General features: G+C 31.6%; 6 protein-coding genes across 11 annotated transcripts; 2 read left to right on the top strand and 4 right to left on the bottom strand.

Moving 5' to 3' along the window:
- Window positions 1-19: 19 nt before the first annotated feature.
- Rsg7 (regulator of G-protein signaling 7) lies at window positions 20-5,030 on the bottom strand. Of its 4 annotated transcripts, XM_070300939.1 has the most exons (13): window positions 4,941-5,030; window positions 3,817-4,051; window positions 3,291-3,387; window positions 3,039-3,089; window positions 2,789-2,944; window positions 2,291-2,514; window positions 2,137-2,209; window positions 1,983-2,061; window positions 1,604-1,717; window positions 1,376-1,501; window positions 1,040-1,226; window positions 618-710; window positions 20-531 (listed from the first exon to the last, which is right to left on the bottom strand). In XM_070300939.1, exons 2-13 carry the CDS (start codon window positions 4,042-4,044, stop codon window positions 466-468), a joined length of 1,494 nt encoding a protein of 497 aa, XP_070157040.1. In that variant the 5' UTR covers window positions 4,045-4,051; window positions 4,941-5,030; the 3' UTR covers window positions 20-465. The 4 variants fall into 4 exon arrangements, with proteins under 4 accessions (XP_070157040.1, XP_070157037.1, XP_070157038.1 ...); XM_070300936.1 differs by having other exon boundaries at window positions 1,983-2,209; XM_070300937.1 differs by having other exon boundaries at window positions 1,983-2,209; window positions 3,817-4,071; window positions 4,941-5,023.
- Window positions 5,031-5,907: 877 nt separating this feature from the next.
- Window positions 5,908-9,062, bottom strand: Mic26-27 (MICOS subunit 26/27). 2 transcript variants are annotated; one of them, XM_070300942.1, is made up of 6 exons: window positions 8,907-9,062; window positions 7,878-8,056; window positions 7,588-7,724; window positions 7,268-7,501; window positions 6,870-7,045; window positions 5,908-6,124 (listed from the first exon to the last, which is right to left on the bottom strand). In XM_070300942.1, exons 1-6 carry the CDS (start codon window positions 9,045-9,047, stop codon window positions 6,086-6,088), a joined length of 906 nt encoding a protein of 301 aa, XP_070157043.1. In that variant the 5' UTR covers window positions 9,048-9,062; the 3' UTR covers window positions 5,908-6,085. The 2 variants fall into 2 exon arrangements, with proteins under 2 accessions (XP_070157043.1, XP_070157042.1); XM_070300941.1 differs by lacking the exon at window positions 8,907-9,062 and adding an exon at window positions 8,169-8,344.
- Window positions 9,063-9,259: 197 nt separating this feature from the next.
- Window positions 9,260-11,352, bottom strand: Rps30 (ribosomal protein S30). The gene is made up of 5 exons (XM_070300944.1): window positions 11,214-11,352; window positions 10,555-10,661; window positions 9,985-10,117; window positions 9,691-9,746; window positions 9,260-9,465 (listed from the first exon to the last, which is right to left on the bottom strand). The coding sequence occupies exons 1-5, from the start codon at window positions 11,335-11,337 to the stop codon at window positions 9,334-9,336; spliced, it is 552 nt and encodes a 183-aa protein (XP_070157045.1). The 5' UTR covers window positions 11,338-11,352; the 3' UTR covers window positions 9,260-9,333.
- A 282-nt stretch (window positions 11,353-11,634) lies between these two features.
- Window positions 11,635-12,711, top strand: Cbp20 (cap binding protein 20). Its single transcript, XM_070301781.1, has 3 exons — window positions 11,635-11,788; window positions 11,948-12,268; window positions 12,350-12,711. The coding sequence occupies exons 1-3, from the start codon at window positions 11,735-11,737 to the stop codon at window positions 12,452-12,454; spliced, it is 480 nt and encodes a 159-aa protein (XP_070157882.1). The 5' UTR covers window positions 11,635-11,734; the 3' UTR covers window positions 12,455-12,711.
- A 46-nt stretch (window positions 12,712-12,757) lies between these two features.
- On the bottom strand, window positions 12,758-14,687 carry LOC138936397 (G/T mismatch-specific thymine DNA glycosylase). Of its 2 annotated transcripts, none has more exons than XM_070301779.1 (2): window positions 14,502-14,687; window positions 12,758-14,243 (listed from the first exon to the last, which is right to left on the bottom strand). In XM_070301779.1, exons 1-2 carry the CDS (start codon window positions 14,551-14,553, stop codon window positions 12,931-12,933), a joined length of 1,365 nt encoding a protein of 454 aa, XP_070157880.1. In that variant the 5' UTR covers window positions 14,554-14,687; the 3' UTR covers window positions 12,758-12,930. The 2 variants fall into 2 exon arrangements, with proteins under 2 accessions (XP_070157880.1, XP_070157881.1); XM_070301780.1 differs by having other exon boundaries at window positions 14,468-14,613.
- Window positions 14,688-14,904: 217 nt separating this feature from the next.
- Window positions 14,905-17,829, top strand: Tektin-c (Tektin C). The gene is made up of 7 exons (XM_070302315.1): window positions 14,905-14,925; window positions 15,209-15,405; window positions 15,692-15,982; window positions 16,116-16,388; window positions 16,741-16,963; window positions 17,249-17,467; window positions 17,590-17,829. Exons 1-7 carry the CDS (start codon window positions 14,905-14,907, stop codon window positions 17,725-17,727), a joined length of 1,362 nt encoding a protein of 453 aa, XP_070158416.1. The 3' UTR covers window positions 17,728-17,829.
- Window positions 17,830-18,345: the final 516 nt, after the last annotated feature.

The raw sequence follows: 18,345 nt of genomic DNA on the forward strand, positions 1-18,345 counted from the left end.
TAATGTTTTTTTGGTAAAAATTTGATTGCATGTCATATTTTGGATGTTTTAATCTCCTTAATGTTAAATATTTGAATGTTTTAAATAGAAATTATGCCAAATTCATTAGAAATCGATAAAAAGATCACAATTAGATGAATATTATAAATAATCGATGTAAAATATTGAACAAGTGCAAGAATTGACTTGTGATCAATCTCTTTTATTCTGTAATAAATCCATGGCAAGCATACCATTCTTTGATAATGTTTTAAGCAATCTTAACTATTGTATAATTACTGATATAAAGTATTTAATTATAAATACGTCAAAGAATAATGCAAAATAGAGAGTTAAATAGAAAGTACTTTCCAAACCTCAAAATTTCCTTGTCAGTTTTGTGCAATGTTTGATGGAGACAAAGAAAAAACGAATTGGCAAGTAGAGATGCAAGATTATGTAGCAAGTGTAAGAAACATTGGCAGATTATGAAGTTGTAGTGTCTCTTCTTCCGGTGAAGGAAACGATGGAACGAATGCCTTTCACAGAAGTCTGAAATGTTAAAAATAAAGTTAAAAATAAAGCTTTTGATAGATTCAAAATCATCTCGATATATGAAGGAAAACCATGCAACCAACCTTTTTCTTGGATCCGTTAAGAAAATCTTTATACATTTCCGAACGTAAATATCTCGAGTAACTATCGCTTTTCATCAGATGATATACATGTGCCTAAAAAATAATAATATATTGTAGCAGGAATTATATGTAAAATAACTTAGAGGTAAAATATAACGATTCTGTTTACACATGCAATCTACTTGAAATTAAACGAAACATAAGAACTTATTTTCTACTTGCAATTTTAATGATTAATTTGTCAAAAACTGATCATAATCACTTAACATTTATCTTAAATAATCTGCTTCGAATAGCTCGACATCTTATTTTATAGATAAATAAGGATATATGTGTCTAATAATTTTTCTAAATCTCGATCTTTTAAATATGTTTCGTCTCTTTTCATTTCTCTATATGAAATAATAGAATTAAATTCCTACCGCAGCAACATCAAAACACCATTGATCCGCTTTTTCGAGATTCTTTTTTGTTATTTCGTAAGACCGAGAATCGACATTGATCGGACAACTGGCGTCCGTGTCCAAAAATTCATGCCATATCTCTTCGACTTTAGTCTGGACATCTTTCTGCGGTAAAGTTTTCAATTCCTGAACGGTTTCCCAAAATCTGCACATATCATAAATGATCTCGTCTCCCTGATGCAAATTCAATATTCGTTGAATGAATGAATGTAGATAAATAGCGTAAATTTCTCGGAATGAAATAATGATGTTTAAAGATGACGAGAAAATGTACGCGGGGATTAATATACGTACTTGAGATTCTCGCCACTAAATTCCTTATCTAAAAAGCGTATAAATTGTTCTCTACCGACAGGATCTCGCAGAAGTTCTTGAAGGCTGAACGCCCATCTCTTTACCCTTCTCGTGGATATTTCTTTCCTACATATCCATAAATATATACATATACATATAATATCATGTTTTACGAAAATCCGAGTACCATGAGAAATTTTTTTCTCTATATCGTGACAATATACGTACGCTAATTTCTCTTGCTCCCACATTTCCGGGCTATCGGATATCCATGGATTTGTTAACTCGGGTTGAGTGAAGAAAGGATCGTATTCCATGTACTGCTCGAAGTATCCGATCAAACTAAAAATATCACATGTATTGATTAGTCTATAAGTGCATATATGTATTTAACAAAGCTTAAGTAAATATAATATTGTATCATTAAATGATACAGATAAAATGCGATTGAAAGACTTTCTTTTACTTTCTCTTTCTTACAGAGGACAATAAAATTAAAATTCAATTTAGCTTTGATAAACATTAATACACACAAATATAAAAAAAAAAAAAAAAAAAAAAAAAAAAAAAATTTACTTTATTAAATTAGATAATTCTATCGACATACGCTTCTGCAACTTTCGAAACTTTGATGACCGTTCTGTCCAGTCTGTCTTTCAGAGTCTCGATCTGCTTCTGTAAAAATTCTATCGATGAGGTCGCATTCGATTCCGCAGACGGCGATATTTTGCCACCCGCAACACCTAGTTGCAAATGCTTACTTGGTTGTACAACAGATTTATAACTGCGACAAGCTTTCTTAATATCCAGTTCCGTAGTATTCACACATCCGGGCTGTAAAATGTAATTTGATACATATAGAAATGTTAAAAATCATAGTTTATCCACAGTTCAAAATATATAAATAAAAATTACCAATGGCCGATGTACATCCCAGAAGGCTCTTTCTTGGCTATCTAAGACCTTTCTTTCTAATTTGTCCCTCTTCTTGTCAACTTTGCTCTGTGCTTCTGCCTGCATAAAAATAAATTCCCATTTTCGTGAAAACATCTTTTGTAATCTGGCTAAGTTTTCCGCCTCATAGTCCGCCAATTCCAATCGCGTTTTATTCTGCATCGTCCTTTTGCATAAATAGACAGCTGTAACATTTAACATAGTATGCATCAACGAATGTATCATAATACAGCTCCACAAAACTTTATAATTATAAATATATACATATACATACAGCAAAAGAAATAGATATAAATATAAAAATATAAAATATGAAGTAACATCGATAATATATAATAAATTATATTATGTTTTTAAACTCATTTCCATTGCTGGCGGAGAATTATTCGCGTCTACGATATATGATCAAATAACAGATAAATTATACTCTCTAATAATAATATTAATATAATTTTGTACCATAATCAGTGTTTTCAGGTTCCCAACAATTTGATGGCCAAAAATAGGGCGTTTGAAACCTGTAGAATGTGTTATCATTCTTTACAGTAAGGCAGTGGTCGTCGATAGGAAAGAAATATCCATGGGATGCCATAAGATGGGCCACATGAAGGGCTTCTGTGAATTAACATATGCGAATTAATATTATATATTTCAAATTATATTTCATATAAATCACAAATAGATTCTAAGATTTAGCAAATAGTTTTACCTTGATCATCTATATCCATGTTCTTCATCATCCATGTTATAAGATCTGTGCCTGAAATATAAACCATATATAATTTGTTTAATCTTTTATTAAAAAATTGTCCGACTTCAATTTATGCCTTTAGAGATTTGTACGAGAAAATCTTATTTTCATATATATTCCTTTTTATATATAAATTTTTTTTTACGTATTTATATACTATTTAAAAAATTATATTTATAAATTATAAACAATAATCGTTTTTATTTTTACCTGTAAAAACAGAAGGCGTCTTTGTCATAAAAGTCTTGACTGTCTTTACAGGGACACCAGTAAATTCGTCTAACATTTTTTCCACAATCGACTCCATCTAAAAAAATTGCATATATGTGTTTACAATATTATTTTATATAAAATAATAAATTTGATGATTTAATAAAACAACAAATATTTTATTCATCAGATTTTTTAATCAAACATATATATATTATTATATTATATTATTATATTATATTTTAAAGATCGAAAAGTTCTCGTCTCAACAGTAATATTGAAAAGTACGAATAAAATAATATATCAGATAAAAATAATTTACAATAATCTTTAAATTGTTGAAATTAATTAAGCCTATTCCTAAAGAATAAATCTATATATCGCGTTAAGATTAAAGAGAAGTTCCGTTTGATAAAATTTTCTTTATCGTCTTTTAATATTAAATCCTTTGAATTTACTTTCTTATTTATCTCTTGCGCCTATATACTATATTTATAGTATATATATTCTATATACACGCTGTTACCTTCTTGTAGACAAGGTAATTAGGGGTGTCTTCGGCGCAAGAGGCAGTGACGTTGTAGGTGGGGGTGTTGGGGGATAAATCCGGAGACTCGTTCATACGAACGTCTTCGTTCTTTTTATCTGCTTCTTCGACATGTTCGGATGTCTTTTTGCCGCTACCACTACTGCTGCTGTTCTTCTCCACTGGTTTTCGGCGGCAAGCCGATTTTTCGGAGTTCATAGTTACCATATCCACCCTACAAGAGATACAACGTTCCTGCATAATTGAATATAAAGAGATAAGAAAGAGAAATATAGAGTTTCAATAAATATAAAGCAAATAAAATTTGATTAATTAAAGTGCAATCGATCAAATTCGGCTTTACATAAAAATAAAATTCAGAATAGATTTAAAAAAAAAAAAAAAAAAGATTCTAAGTAAACTTATTGAAATATCTCATTTTATACTAAATCTGGCGTATTTCTTTTTACTGCAAATTTAATAACTAAGAATATTAATTTATTTTTTAAATTAGCATTATACATGGCTTTACATTATCGTACACCATGTTTAGCGGATAATATCGCTTGCAAAGTACCGCAGTTTTCTTGAGATCAATATATCTCGATATCCTTGCGCAATTTTTCTCACGTGAGCAAAGTTTTTGCGACATCGATCCGAGGGCTAATTATTTATACAATTATGATACAGAGTATGTGTTACATAGACTTAACGAATTATTTTTTATGTATAGATTTCTCGACTCTAATTTAAAGAACCAATTTTTCTTTTAATAAAAATATCGAAGGATCAGCAGTTTTTAAGTTGTCAGTCAATGTTGTCCAAAATTGACATGCGAGATGATATTCTATATTTATCCCTTCTAGCTACCCCTTCTCCATGATCACTCGTCCTTCTGTCCGCTCGGGAGGGTGGTAGCTATGGAAGGGGGATAGAGATAGGATACCGTCTCTCATCAGTCAATCTTGGATAGCGTTGAATAAAAATACAAAGAAACGAAAAGCAAAAAAGCTGAATTACGCACAAACTCCACACTCTGATGCTCTCCCCGTTATAAATTGCAATTATTAATAAAATAAAAATATCTGAGAAATCGATGCTCCGCTTCTAAATAACAAACTTACCTGAATTGTAACACCTTGACCCACCGATCTGTTCGCAAAATTCACGCGCCGTCTAGCGCGAGATTTATCGACGCGACCCCCATTATATGCATAAGCGCCGTAAATTCGCGCGATGTGCTTCCCTGTCGAAATCCGTCCTTCTCGGTGAGAACGATGATGATGAATATCGATGACAGTATTATAACGAGTTTACAGCATCAGACTTGGAAATATTAATCCTTAATGCAATCCTTCCACCATGCATCACAACGCAAAGCACTCTTCTCAGAGAACAACGAACTATCTTCATAATTGTATCCAGGATTAATCACAGAATCTTCTGCATTCTTTTTGAACGAGCGTTTTCCAAACGTCCAAATTCATTTCTCTCCGCGAACTTGAAGAAGAGGAGGCGACGCGTGGACACGTTTGGGCGCGAAACGATCGTCCGGATATTTTCCTCGGAGAATGACAACACGGAAAGAGCAGTCGCATCTACTGCTCGATGTGCATATTCGCACCTCCCGATGGTTCGCGTGTTGACCCGAGCGAAGATCAGGTCAAGATAGCTGGAGGTGGAAGCGCGCGCGCGCCTTCATGATCTACGCAGCGGTCTGTGTTTCCTAAGAGGTGCGCGCGTGAAATTGACAGAGCCTCATGCTGAAACTGCAAGTGCGCAGGTTTCGAATGCAGTTTAGTGCTATCGAGAGCCGAAGGCGAAGATCGAAATCCTATCGTCGAGCGATGACGGATAACAGTCGATAAATAAAAAAGACGCGGCTGCGCCGAAGCAAAGCACCGTCTTCTAATACTACGAAGGAAACGCGACCTGTTGAAGGTTGTCGAGTTTTAGCTTCTTTATTCAAAGAAATTCATACTATTATACTCTAGAAATAAAAATATATATAAAACAGGAGCAAATAACAATTAACATCTTTTTCAATAGAATAATTTTTATCTACATCTAATTAAAGGATGCAGTACCTACATTGATAAAGATTTTACTTCCTCCCACATACGCAAAAAATTAAATACAACATCTCGTATTAAGATGCACAATTTATTATAATTTATTTTAAATAATTCATAATTTCCTTCTTTTCGCAAAACGTTTCTGATAAAACGTTTGTACACTCTTTACTACATTCCATTATTATCATCGTTCCTTAATCTCGTTTATCTAATTTAGCCGTCGATTGATCTTTCTGAAACACGAAACGGCACAAGATAAATATAACATTCATAAATATGGTAATATGGTAATCCATATGTATGTGCATTAATTAAGACACAATGGAACAAGCGTGATTATTACAAAAGCAAATGAATCAAATTATTCAGTAAATTGTAAAAATAAGGACAGAAACTGGAGCAGACACACTACATTTGCTTCTATCTGAGTCAACCTCTTCATGCATCAGTACTGTGATTTGCCAAAGGTGTAGATGATGTTTCAACTATCGATTCAGAAAGTTCCTTGGTGTTACAATATGTTACATAATGGACATCTTCTGCCTTATCTTGATCGAGGTTTGCAAAGGCTAATATATATAACGATTTTTTAAGAGAAAGTACTTGTAACGATATTTGACAATGTATCAGCGTTGTCTCACAGTGCACTCTTATCTCCCATTTTGTTCCATCAATATACAAAAACCTTGAATTTTTTATCAGGGAGAAATTGGCACATTTTACTAAATTTGGACAACGCTGCGATTGAATTTTGATAAATCTAAATGTATTAAAAGATTGTTCTAAACAAAAATTCAAATAAAAAATCTAGGCGTTTCTTAAACCAAGATTTCGCAGGATCGATAGTATTTTAATGATCAGCAATTTAATATGAAGCAGATTTTTTTTCAACACATTTTCAAGGATAAGAAATAATGTAGATAATCAAAATGTAAGGGAGGGACGATGCAATAGAGAAATTTCTTTGTTGCATCCTACCTCCTTGTTACTACTTAAAGATGTATATGCGTTCTGTGCAAAACTACCAACAGTGGTAGCTACTGCTGAACCTGTGACAATTGTTAAATCTACAAATTCCGAAAAAGATGTCGGTAATTTGAATTTTGGCAACTCTGGCATTGTGATTTCCAGCTGTCGATTGTCACCCGGCTTGACTGAAATTATTTATAATAAAATATAAACCGTCCATACATGTTTTCACAATCATTTTTTTTTATCGACAGTCACTATAATTCATTACGATTCGGTCATTCTGTGCGCAAAATATTTTATATGTTCCTCCTTTGTTTCTTTGAAAGTTGATGATCTTATATAATGTATATATTTCTTGTTCATCCAAAAATAATCTATTAAAAATATTGTAATGTCTCTATTACCACCGTAAACAAAATTGTAGCCAACATTTATGTAGTGTTTCGCCGTGTCAAATCCCTCTTCCGCCTTTTTAGGATAACAGATAGCTGCCGTAGCGAGAGCACCTGTGCTAGAATATACCAATCGCTTAAATGTGCGTCCTCGAAGTCCAAGCACTAATCCAGCCAATCCACCAATAGCTATGGCACCCACTCGTGGCATAACATTACTTTCCTCACGAAGATAATCCAAAAGAGCTGCAAAGAAATGGTATTATGTTAGTTATAAATAGTAAATAACTTTATGTAACACATATTTTAAATGCATGCATCTTGATACTAACATCTGCTATGTTCGACACCAGTGTCAATAGTATCAGAGATCATCCCAGTATAATGTTGATACTCTGACACAACTGCTTGAACAGACTTTCGAATTTTGGATATATTCTGCTCCAAAGCAGAGGGTGAACAATCTGTGCTGTTATACAATATTATGATATATGTTATAAAATATAAAAAGACAGTACAAGTAAAACAACATTTGTTTTGTCATGAAATCTTTTTTAACTGTAACTTTCTCTTGCCTTTGCAAATATAATAGCTATGTGTATTGGAATTACTTGTGCTTTACCATGGGCTCTGTTTAGAATAATCGTCTTCAAAGGGATAAATCGGTAGCTCGGATGGTCGAATTAGTTTCTTGACTCCTGGCTCGTTACCGTAAGGAGACATTTTGCTTTCCGATGGATTTGCTGGTTGTATCACAGGTATCGCACATAACCCGCACGGCATCAAAATTTTCTTGAAAAACTTGACACACAAATATTAAAAAGTGGCTTATACATAATATATTATATTAAATATCGCATGCGCGTGATACATATATAAAGAATCTCAATGATTTGTACAGTTACATAATTACCATTATTTCTCGAGCGCGAAAATTTCTTACATAAATAATCTATTCCATTTTTTTACGCCTCGTTGTAGTACATCGTACAAAAATTCATGAATTTTCATAAACTTAACCAATTTTGCAATTCAACATATTAGTAGAAAAGACAGACAGATATAAGATAACTCACAAACATAATATATTGAGATGCAGTCACATACCTGCCATCTCCCATCACCCAATAATTCTGATAGTACGATAAAATTTTATTGCATATATTATTTTATAAAAAAAGAAAGATTTATCTCTCAGAATTCACCCCGAAAAATATTTTTTTATACTTACTTTTTAGAAAGATATCTGTTTTGTGTCATAAAAATATGTATATATTTCTCAGATAGAAAATATTTTAAAAGGTAACGCGCGAAAAAGAATCCGTTATCTGCAAACATTTTTCGACGCAAATAAAAAAACAAAGAAAATATGATTTTCTTTTCGTCAAACTAACCGTATCGCAAAATTATGAAAATTATCGACGTTTAAAAATTTAGAAATATAAAAAATAATTATTAACATAAACATTAATCCCTTATATATATGAATCGAAAGTCACATGTTTATAAATATGATAATTCATAAAAGAACATTTTTTTTATTTCAAATCACATAGATTAAGCAAAAATTTTAAAAGTTATATAAATTTACATTCGATTTGACATTCTTTAATCTAAAAAAAAAAATCATATTTGTTATTCTAATTCATACTTTAATACCAGTTCTGCCCAGCTCCACCAAAGTACCCGGTTGATAATCGTCGCAACGATGCACAGGTTCTCGACAAGTTATATCTCTACCGAACACGTTTCCGATAGTAGATTCCAAAATTTTATGTACAACATTATTCATATCCGTATTTTTCAGAAATATAAAATCTCAATTATTTGAGACATGCAACTCGATGAAATGCTGAAATTCAAATGTCGCGTCGATTGTTAAAATTCTGTATATACTTTACTTTTTATTTATACAATTTACGCTGAATTCAGACTGTTTTTCGACTGTAAAAAAATATAACCTAATATAAATATACGATTTTTTCTTTTCAAATAAAATACGCGTTTAAGATACGTCAGTCATATGACATTTTATTTGAATTTATTATAACAAATAATATATAGTAATATATTTTTTCTTATGAGTTTGTATTGGCATTAGGTCCACGTCGGCGGCCAAAGGTTTGGACGACGTTGACGAACCTACGGTTATACTGGATGCGTCGTTTAGCACGGCCAGTCTTCTTTTTACTCTTCTCTTGTTTTTCAACCTGATAACACATACACATTAGTATACTCTGTCATATTTAAATATAAAATTTTCTTATTTAACAGTCTAATTTGAGATTTCAAAATTTACTTATTTTAAAGCTGTTATTTAACGCATATATAATATATAAACTATGAAATTTATGATATAGTTTAATTTGTGTAAATAATAATAAAATTTAGTAGATTTTGTATATTAAATAAAGAAAAATGAAATGTCTTCTTACTTTGGGTGTCTGAGCCTTCACTTTGCCAGCACGTGCCAAAGAACCGTGAACCTTACCTATAAGCAAGAAACAAATATTTAATCATCTTATAATCATATAATCATTAATGTTTTCTTACATTTTGATGATAATCATGCAATATCAGAAAGATTTAATACATTTTCTATAAACAAACACATATGTGAGATTGATAGTTATAATATAAGATCGATAGTTTTGATTATTCAGGTTCAGAATTTCTAAATAATTTTAAATATACACTATATATATATATATTTTTATATATTAACTTACCTCCCCGTAAGGGTACAGTCAAATCAAGTACATTTGATGGAAGTTCACCAACACAAGCTTCATCTGTTAATAAACTCCCATTGCAATAAAGGTGAAATTCATCTTCGATATCATGAAGGCATGCAATTCTTTTCTATAAAAAATAGAAGATTTATTTGAATTAATTGTTAAATAGCCAAACAATATCCTATATGGAAAATTATTGATACAGTACATTTTTTAATTTGCTTATATTTATATTATAAGTCTATTCAAACAGATTGCTGCTATACTCTAAACATTTTATTTTCTTCTTAATATTTTCTATTATATGATCAAAATTTATTCTTCTAAAAATTCATAAAGATAAAATTGTAGTAAGTTTATCAAAGAGTAAAAGAATAATTACTTTTGCTCTTTTATAAATTCACACGTTACTTTTGCATTATTGCTCCTTCTAGCATTCATGTAAAGTTAGCAAATGCTAGATTATCATATTAATGCTACATTTTTACAAAATTACCACTCAAAGACAAATTCAGATACACTAAATTTTATGTTGAGATAATCATAAAAGAAACGCTAATATACCTTTATGTGTTGTATTCTGTCATTCTCTACACAATCAATGACAGTTGTCTCCTGTCCACGAATATGGAGCTGCATGGCATTCGTCATTTTTTTATGTATCAAAAATTCTGTAATATATGCAAGTTTAAAAAAATTATAAGGATTATAATTTTAATATACAATATATATATATATATATATATATATATATATTTATATAGTTTGCGTTTGTAGTGCTACATGATGAATATAAGCTTTAGGAGTAGTAGTATTAATATAAGATAATATGAGTGCATATGTGTGTGTAAATACATGAGTATATCTCTATAAAATTTTTATCATTACACACACACACATACACATTATCGCATGCGACATAACAATTACATTTTTTATATAAAAATTCTACGCAAGTTTCTATCATAAATTTTTAAAGAAACAAAAATATCGAATAAGAGTGTGATAAAGTCGCAGCATGCAAGCAACGTGATTTTTAGGTTATGACGCATATGTTAAATGATCTTCTTCGAATCGAGAAATTCAATCGTAAAGTGCTTAATGATAAATCGCCAATATATAAGTATCATAGCATTGCTATATATAAAGCATTGCTCGAATATAAAAGTAAATTATTTCACATATATTTATTCGATATATTGGATATCAATTACATCGCTTACCTTGTCGAGGATACGCACGAAGGGAAAAGAGACAGTATCGTCGCTTTACGAACCCAGCTAATGCATGTAGTGGCTCCTGTACGCTGCTGTACGCGTGATGTGAGATGTGGCAACAAGCTACCATAAAAAGTGAAAGTTGATTGGCTGCCGCGATATTCTAGAACATTCCAAAATACGTTAAAAAAAAAAAAGCAACCATAGAGTATGACAATCATGAAGAACTGCGTTAGAAAATTTAATCGTCGGGTGGAATAGAATTTGATTGACCAATCAGAACAAGAGGAACGGAGACCGCTTCGTTCTGATTGGTCAATCAAATATTATCTTATTACGAGTCAATTTAGTAACATTTCTTCTCATTCTGTTGTCTATTCCGTGTTCCTTATATTTTCGGTTGTACGGGAGCCTTTATCGTCGCGTTGCTTATCGGTTTCTATGGTGATTTAGCAAGATGGCGGAAACTTGGTGTTGCGCAGAATGAAAATTCGTCCGAGAAGATAGCGTATCTTGTTACTTACACCATGGCAAATACCACATCAATTGAGTTAAGCTCTTACCGCGATCAACATTTTAAGGTTTGTTTTATGAAAGTTAATTTGTACGTAAAAGTACAGTGAAAATAATTTCAATTTTATCATGATTTGACAATATTTACATTTTTTGTATTTGCACATATTAATTGTATAATATAATTTATATAAATTACTGATTTTATTATTCTTATATCTTTTAAGGGTTCAAGGGCCGAACAAGATAGACTTTTAAGGAACTCTTCTACTTTATATGTGGGCAATTTGTCTTTTTACACTACCGAGGAACAAATATATGAATTGTTTTCAAAGTGTGGTGATATCAGGCGTATTATTATGGGTCTCGACAAATACAAGAAGACACCTTGCGGTTTCTGCTTTGTAGAGTACTATCAAAGAGCCGATGCTGAACATTGTATGAGGTATATCAATGGCACTCGTTTAGATGATAGAATAATTAGGACAGATTGGGACGCTGGCTTTATCGAAGGCAGACAGTATGGCCGGGGCAAAACTGGAGGACAAGTAATTCAAATTGATATCTTGTATAGGATTAGTTTAAATCTAAGATATATGGGATATAATATAATATTATTCTTTATTTAGGTGAGAGATGAATATCGATCAGACTTTGATAGCGGACGGGGTGGTTACGGTAAAATAATACAGCAGAAAGTAACATCTCTCTCGGATGGTGGATTTGGACGTTGAAATTTTGTAAGACCAGATAATTGTATGATTAGCACATATGTGCAAATGTTCGATCTATGTTTTACTAATCGTTCATACACGATTGTGAAATAATTGTATATGCAAATATAATATTTAAGAGATAGATTATGTCAAGGAGAGTAACAAAAGAAAAGAACTACTCATACATGTATTAAGGCCATGTTAAAAAATATGTTTTAACATGTCTTTAATAAATGACTTTTTTCATCGAAATGTTTTCAAGCAATTTTGTTCATTGTGAAATTAATGAACATGTTTTTCACTATAAAATCGATTTCCGAGTTTAATTTTTACACTCCTTATTTCCATACATAATAAACATTTTAATAACAAAACTAAGGATAAAAAAATAAAATATATAAATACATGCCATTAATATAATGTTAAAACTTGGAAACTAGATATGCTAATATTTACGATTATCCCTAATATATTTATTGTTGGATTAAATAGTTTTAACTAAGTTTTAATTCAGAAGTAATAGAGGTAGTATCATTGTTATTTTTCTGAGATAATTTTTGCTTGATTAAGCTCATAAAGTCTAATGAGTCACTTCTATTGCTATTTTTAAAATTATTCCGAGTTTCTACAGTTCCGTGAGCGATTTTTGAAGATGTACATTTTTCATTGTTTTCACATTTTGCTGCATTTTCACGATTTAATATATTAGTCACATGATTACCACATTTTTTTCTATTAACATCAGGAGCTTCCTTTCTTGACCAGTTGTCAACCACCATTTCATCACTGATATCATCAGAAGTTACACTCTTTTCCATTTTCTTCATATTCTCTTCAGTTTTTTCTGCAATTTTGTCGAATAATACTTGATTCCCATTTTCTTGATTATAACCGTCTTCGCCTTTATTGTACTTTGTATGATTAGCTTTTTCTACTAGAAATTCTGCTGTATGAATTGCAGCAATATCTTCCTCCGATGTATCGAGACAAAATGTATTTTTGTTAGCAACTCTGCCTCCGTGCAAGAAAGTGGAGATGTTTTTTCTTCGCCACATTTTGGAAGTGCTGGGTATAGACTGCCTGCATTTTCCCTCAAACTGGAATTCCTTTACATCGACATTAGTGATTTTGCCTTTAAGGAAACATAGATATTTTTTCAATCCCGTGTAAAAGTGCAACTTGTCAACCATTCTGGGAAAATTGGCACATCGTGCACTACTTGATGGTGTTACCCAGATTGCAATGTCATCAATGCATTCAGGTTGTAATCCAAAACGGAATGTGGTTTTATTAGCTCTGATGTTGGCAAACACTTCATAAATACATTTACCATTGAATACCGCAATTTTGGGCTTGTACAATCTTAGTTTCTCTTCCACTACTTTTGAACCCTCTTTGATCTCTGTTCGTTTGAGATCCGCAGCAGACCTAGTGGGACGTGTTACAATATTTGTCAGGCCGATACCATATTGCAAGAGCTTATAATCTTCTTCAAAACTGACGAATCTTGGTGTTAAGCCAGATTCATGTAGCAGTTTATAAAAATGATTACCAGGACCTGCATAATATCTACCACGATGTGCTGCCATTAAACTGGGATTGATTCCAACAAAGACTAAATCTAGATTCATTTCCAAATAATCTTTCAATGTATATTTTTGCACTTCTTCTTCAGACAATCCATCAAACCTATCTATCTTTTTCTTAGGCTTGGACACTTCTGGTGGTTCTCTTCTCTTCAATTTTTTTAAATCGAGCGACGACATGACGTTTATATATCGAAATAGAGATATAGGCAAGACTCCATCTGTAAATTATCATAAGTCATACAAAAATAGAAATATATTTTTTCTTATTTATATAGGAAGTAAACTATTGTTTATTGCAAAGGATTTATTTGTTAATTAAAATAATCATTATTGTTTTCACTATCTCAACACATTTCTTTTTATTTATAGGAAGAAGTTCTCAACTTCTTTTTAAAGAATTTATATATAATTAATTTTACAGTATTGATATCTTTAAACTCACATATTTTATGTATATTATATATTTCGAGACGTACAAATGGAATTTGTTCGACAAAGATCCCATCTTATCTTTTTCATAATTGCCATTGAATCCAGTGACTTTTCACGTACACAACATTGTTAAATCAGCTGAGCAGCAAGTACGAGGTCGGTAAATATGAAAACGATCACGTATACACAGCAAGTCTCCGATACGAAAGCGCCCTCATTTAAAATCGCAATTAAAAAATTTAATATTTTTAATGTGTCATAATATATTATAAATTTTTGGAATAAATATGAAAAAATTCCCTTTTTTTCATCACCGTGAGAAAAGAAACGATGCAGTTTTATTTTTCTCCTTATCGCGAAAAAAATCTATATCTTCTCGCAAAAAAATATATAGAATAAAATAAAAATTTGAATGCTTTTTTGAAATAATTTTACAAGAAAAATAAAATGTTTAGTACGTTTTTACAAGTAAAAATAAAATAATTTAATTCCTTATATCTTTAAAAAAAAAAAATCGTCTTAAAACATTACAAAATTATCCTATCTTACATTTAAAACTTTAGACATGTTATCGTAACTAATAAAAATAAATTAACAAAAAAGTGCTGTTTTTTTTTAAACTGTTGCTTTTGACAATAGTCATTAGAAGATACTTTATGTAATGAGAATAAAGTGCCGTTGCAATTTAGTAGTTTATACATATTATTTTCTATTGAATGGAGTTGAAAAGAAGAGGGAAACGTTTCCTTAGAAACGAGTGAATACATTGGAGGAAGATAATGTCCTCGTGATCCGTTTCTCATTGAAATATAATTCTTCGTCTAACCTGCGATCAATCTTTCGTTTAAAGCAAAATCGTGTCGCGTTATTCGAAATGGACGCAAATTGTGCGCCTTCTCTCCTCTCGAAGTTTACGTTGAACGAGTGGGACTCTAACAATCAGTTCAGGTATTGTAGTAAGTCATGCATACATTATTCAATAAAATTGCGCAAATAAAGGTCTTGACGCCATTTTATAGTTGAAATTACATAAGTTTATTGTAAAATTGAGTTACGACTTATCGCAGTGATAAAAAACTGCAATAATATATTGTTCGACCTTAGATTTTACGTAATTTTTTTTATAGGAGAAGTAAAAAAATTGTTTTTCATAAAATTACATCTACACGCTTTAATTCACGTTTAGAGTTCGACCAGTTCTTCTCTTTTAATATTTAATTATAATTTTGATTAGGTACCGATGCGCTGAAGCACAACAGGAATCATCAGACCGTATCTTAGTTGAAGCAACGCGCGCGTGCGAATTGGCCGCGGAAATTGTGAAAGCTAATAAGGAGGAGACGGATCATCGTTTGCAAGAAAAACTCAACGACATCGAATTTCGTAAGAAGGAATTGCTGCGGATCAAAAAGGACGTTGCCTTGGAAATCGACGCGCTGTCGATGTATAAAGAACGTCTTACAGACGCGTTAAAGTCCGTAAAAAGAAACGCTCTAGCAATTTGCGAAAATTGTCTCATTGCCAGGTCATTTTCATCAGACAACACTTTTCCACCTATCTATTGTGTACGCCTACGAGAATCAACTTGGAGAAAAGATAGAGTTGTCTCTTCTTCTTTTTTTTTTTTTAAATTAATTTTCCATAACGATATTATACAGGGAACGTAGATTGGGAATCGATTTAGTTCACGACGACGTGGAAAAGAATTTGTTGAAAGAGCGCGAGGTCATTCAAAGAGCGGACAGCTTGTTGGATGAAATCTGGAAAGAAACCGGCGAACAAATCCGCAAAATGAAGGCTACATTGTATTATATCGATCACGATCTCGAGAATAAGGAGAGCAATTTGCATATCGATCGTTATAATATAAATTTGAAGGAGACTGACTTTAATTTGAGTATCTATCACGGTACTACGCCTCTCGATAAATCGTATGTAAAGTATTATCGTTTTTTTTTTTGCATTAAATTATTAACTCATTATCAATAGAAATAAATTACTTGCGGTTCTACGTCGTATAATGACATCAGAATCAATGATCAATTAGTTATAGTTTTTTTTCTTGTATTGTACATAAACAATTTTTTTTTCTTGCATATTATTATTATTCGTATTCCATTAAAATGGTCTGATAAAATATGTAAAAAAAAAAAAATTTAAGATTTGCGAAACCAGATTAACTGACGTTCATATTTATAGTATACAAAACAATTCATATTGCATGTAATAATATTCAAGATAAAAATTAAAAAAAAAAAGAAAAGAAGAACTGTGTTGTTGTAGAGCGGCGACGTTAAATGAATGGGAACTTCAAACGAACAGCAATGTTATTAGCGCAAATAAAGAGGTAAATAGCACAAAACGATTACGTTGTTATATCGACGCGATGATTAAGCAAACGGTTGATGATCTAACAAAACGAAAAGATGTCACTAATGAGGCTTTCAGGCAACGTATCGAGCAGACCCGAGAAGCTAAAATCAAATTGGAACTTCAACACTCGGAGGTATGTAAATGACATTTCTTGAAAAATCTTGAAAATTAAAAAGTTATTAATTTCTTGGAAGGTGATAGTATGTTCGCGTATTTCTAAAATATTCAACACAAAAGATGTTAAAAAAGTTTCTCGGATTAACTTTTAAAAGAAATTCCAACAGTCGCGAAGCAAACGATAATGATTCGATGAACATTGGAATAAATCGTACTTTTCGAGAGACGGCGCATTATTTTGTAATCTCGTTTCAAAATCCATGCTATCCTTTTTCTACTCTTTCTATCATTCCCATTGCAGATAATCAAACAAATTAATGCCATGTCAAGTAATATAGTGCGTATAAAAAAATCTATTGTTGATAAGGAAGGTTATATGGCTCTGGCTCATACGAGATTAGGACATCGATGTCAACGTCCAGGAATGGAACTTACTCAAGACTTGGTTGAGGCTAATCTTGTCAAGGAAATACACGAATTACGAAATGTCGTGGCGAATTTACAGCAAATGCTTTGCGAGGTTCGTCGCGTTCCTCGCGTTTTATAATATAATTTTACTTATATGAATCGCGAATTATATGTCTTCCATAATTGGATAAACTTTAAGTAAATAATAATAATCCATTGTGAAATGCATCACAGGCGGAAGCATCATTACGTTACTTGCTCAAGACACAAATTCAACTCGAGGAGGACATTAACGTGAAGACGAACACTTTGAAAATTGACGAGGTCGACTGCATGACTTTACGTCAAAGTATGGACTATCACGCGTATTAACATGATCACTATTAAAATAATCGTATTCACACCATCTTTTCCCCATCAATCTCCTTTCTTATGCCTGTCTAAATTTTTGTCCTATTAAACTTGTATACTTACACGTACTAAAAAATAAAGAAAAAAAAAATATATATATATATATATATAATAAAATATAAGAAATATATGTATTGATGCGATAATGATATAATCGTTGGGAGATTTCTCATCTCTCACTACCATCTTATTGTTAGACCACGATGCTAAAAGCAAGAAATGATCGTATGCAAATATACTGGTTTATCTCAACTTAAGATACAAGAAAAAAATTTACATAATTTCTCGCCTCTGACGTCAGTATGGCTCCAAACAGTGGGAAATCTATTGTTTTAATAATAAAATGCAGTCAGTTTCTCTCGAATATGGCAAATATTTTTTTGCACATGTAAAAATGAGATAAAAGATTTTACAAAACTAGGTCAAAAATATTACTAACGTTTCTTGCTATACTTTGTCGATGCAATCGCAATCACGCACAGTTGCAATCTCTCTGTTTCTCTCTCCCTCTCTCTCTCTCTCTCTCTCTCTTTTTCTTAGCTGAAATAAAGCGAAAAGCGGACGAAGGAATGGATGGCG

This window comes from Polyergus mexicanus, unplaced genomic scaffold, assembly GCF_030449975.1.
Source record: "Polyergus mexicanus isolate NDT 795.1 unplaced genomic scaffold, iyPolMexi1.0 SCAF_9, whole genome shotgun sequence".
NCBI lineage: Eukaryota > Metazoa > Arthropoda > Insecta > Hymenoptera > Formicidae > Polyergus > Polyergus mexicanus.

Excerpts from the sequence above, each read along its gene's own strand:
- Rsg7 (XM_070300936.1), bottom strand. The coding sequence starts at position 4,044 with ATGGTAACTATGAACTCCGAAAAATCGGCTTGCCGCCGAAAACCAGTG. Across the intron at positions 3,090-3,290 it reads GACGCCTTCTGTTTTTACAG|GCACAGATCTTATAACATGG; the intron begins GTAAAAATAAAA and ends TTTATATTTCAG. Across the intron at positions 711-1,039 it reads GGTGTTTTGATGTTGCTGCG|GCACATGTATATCATCTGAT; the intron begins GTAGGAATTTAA and ends ATTATTTTTTAG.
- Mic26-27 (XM_070300942.1), bottom strand. The coding sequence starts at position 9,047 with ATGAATAATGTTGTACATAAAATTTTGGAATCTACTATCGGAAACGTG. Across the intron at positions 8,057-8,906 it reads TGGGCAGAACTGGTATTAAA|TTTTTCAAGAAAATTTTGAT; the intron begins GTATGAATTAGA and ends TTGTGTGTCAAG. Across the intron at positions 7,502-7,587 it reads TGGTGTCGAACATAGCAGAT|CTCTTTTGGATTATCTTCGT; the intron begins GTTAGTATCAAG and ends ATTTCTTTGCAG.
- Rps30 (XM_070300944.1), bottom strand. The coding sequence starts at position 11,337 with ATGGTAGCTTGTTGCCACATCTCACATCACGCGTACAGCAGCGTACAG. Across the intron at positions 10,662-11,213 it reads TCGTGCGTATCCTCGACAAG|AATTTTTGATACATAAAAAA; the intron begins GTAAGCGATGTA and ends CATATATTACAG. Across the intron at positions 9,747-9,984 it reads GACTGTACCCTTACGGGGAG|GTAAGGTTCACGGTTCTTTG; the intron begins GTAAGTTAATAT and ends TCTTGCTTATAG.
- Cbp20 (XM_070301781.1), top strand. The coding sequence starts at position 11,735 with ATGGCAAATACCACATCAATTGAGTTAAGCTCTTACCGCGATCAACAT. Across the intron at positions 11,789-11,947 it reads ACCGCGATCAACATTTTAAG|GGTTCAAGGGCCGAACAAGA; the intron begins GTTTGTTTTATG and ends ATATCTTTTAAG. Across the intron at positions 12,269-12,349 it reads GGGGCAAAACTGGAGGACAA|GTGAGAGATGAATATCGATC; the intron begins GTAATTCAAATT and ends TTCTTTATTTAG.
- LOC138936397 (XM_070301779.1), bottom strand. The coding sequence starts at position 14,553 with ATGGCAATTATGAAAAAGATAAGATGGGATCTTTGTCGAACAAATTCC. Across the intron at positions 14,244-14,501 it reads TTGTCGAACAAATTCCATTT|ATGGAGTCTTGCCTATATCT; the intron begins GTACGTCTCGAA and ends GATAATTTACAG.
- Tektin-c (XM_070302315.1), top strand. The coding sequence starts at position 14,905 with ATGTTTAGTACGTTTTTACAA. Across the intron at positions 15,406-15,691 it reads GACTCTAACAATCAGTTCAG|GTACCGATGCGCTGAAGCAC; the intron begins GTATTGTAGTAA and ends AATTTTGATTAG. Across the intron at positions 16,389-16,740 it reads ACTACGCCTCTCGATAAATC|AGCGGCGACGTTAAATGAAT; the intron begins GTATGTAAAGTA and ends GTGTTGTTGTAG.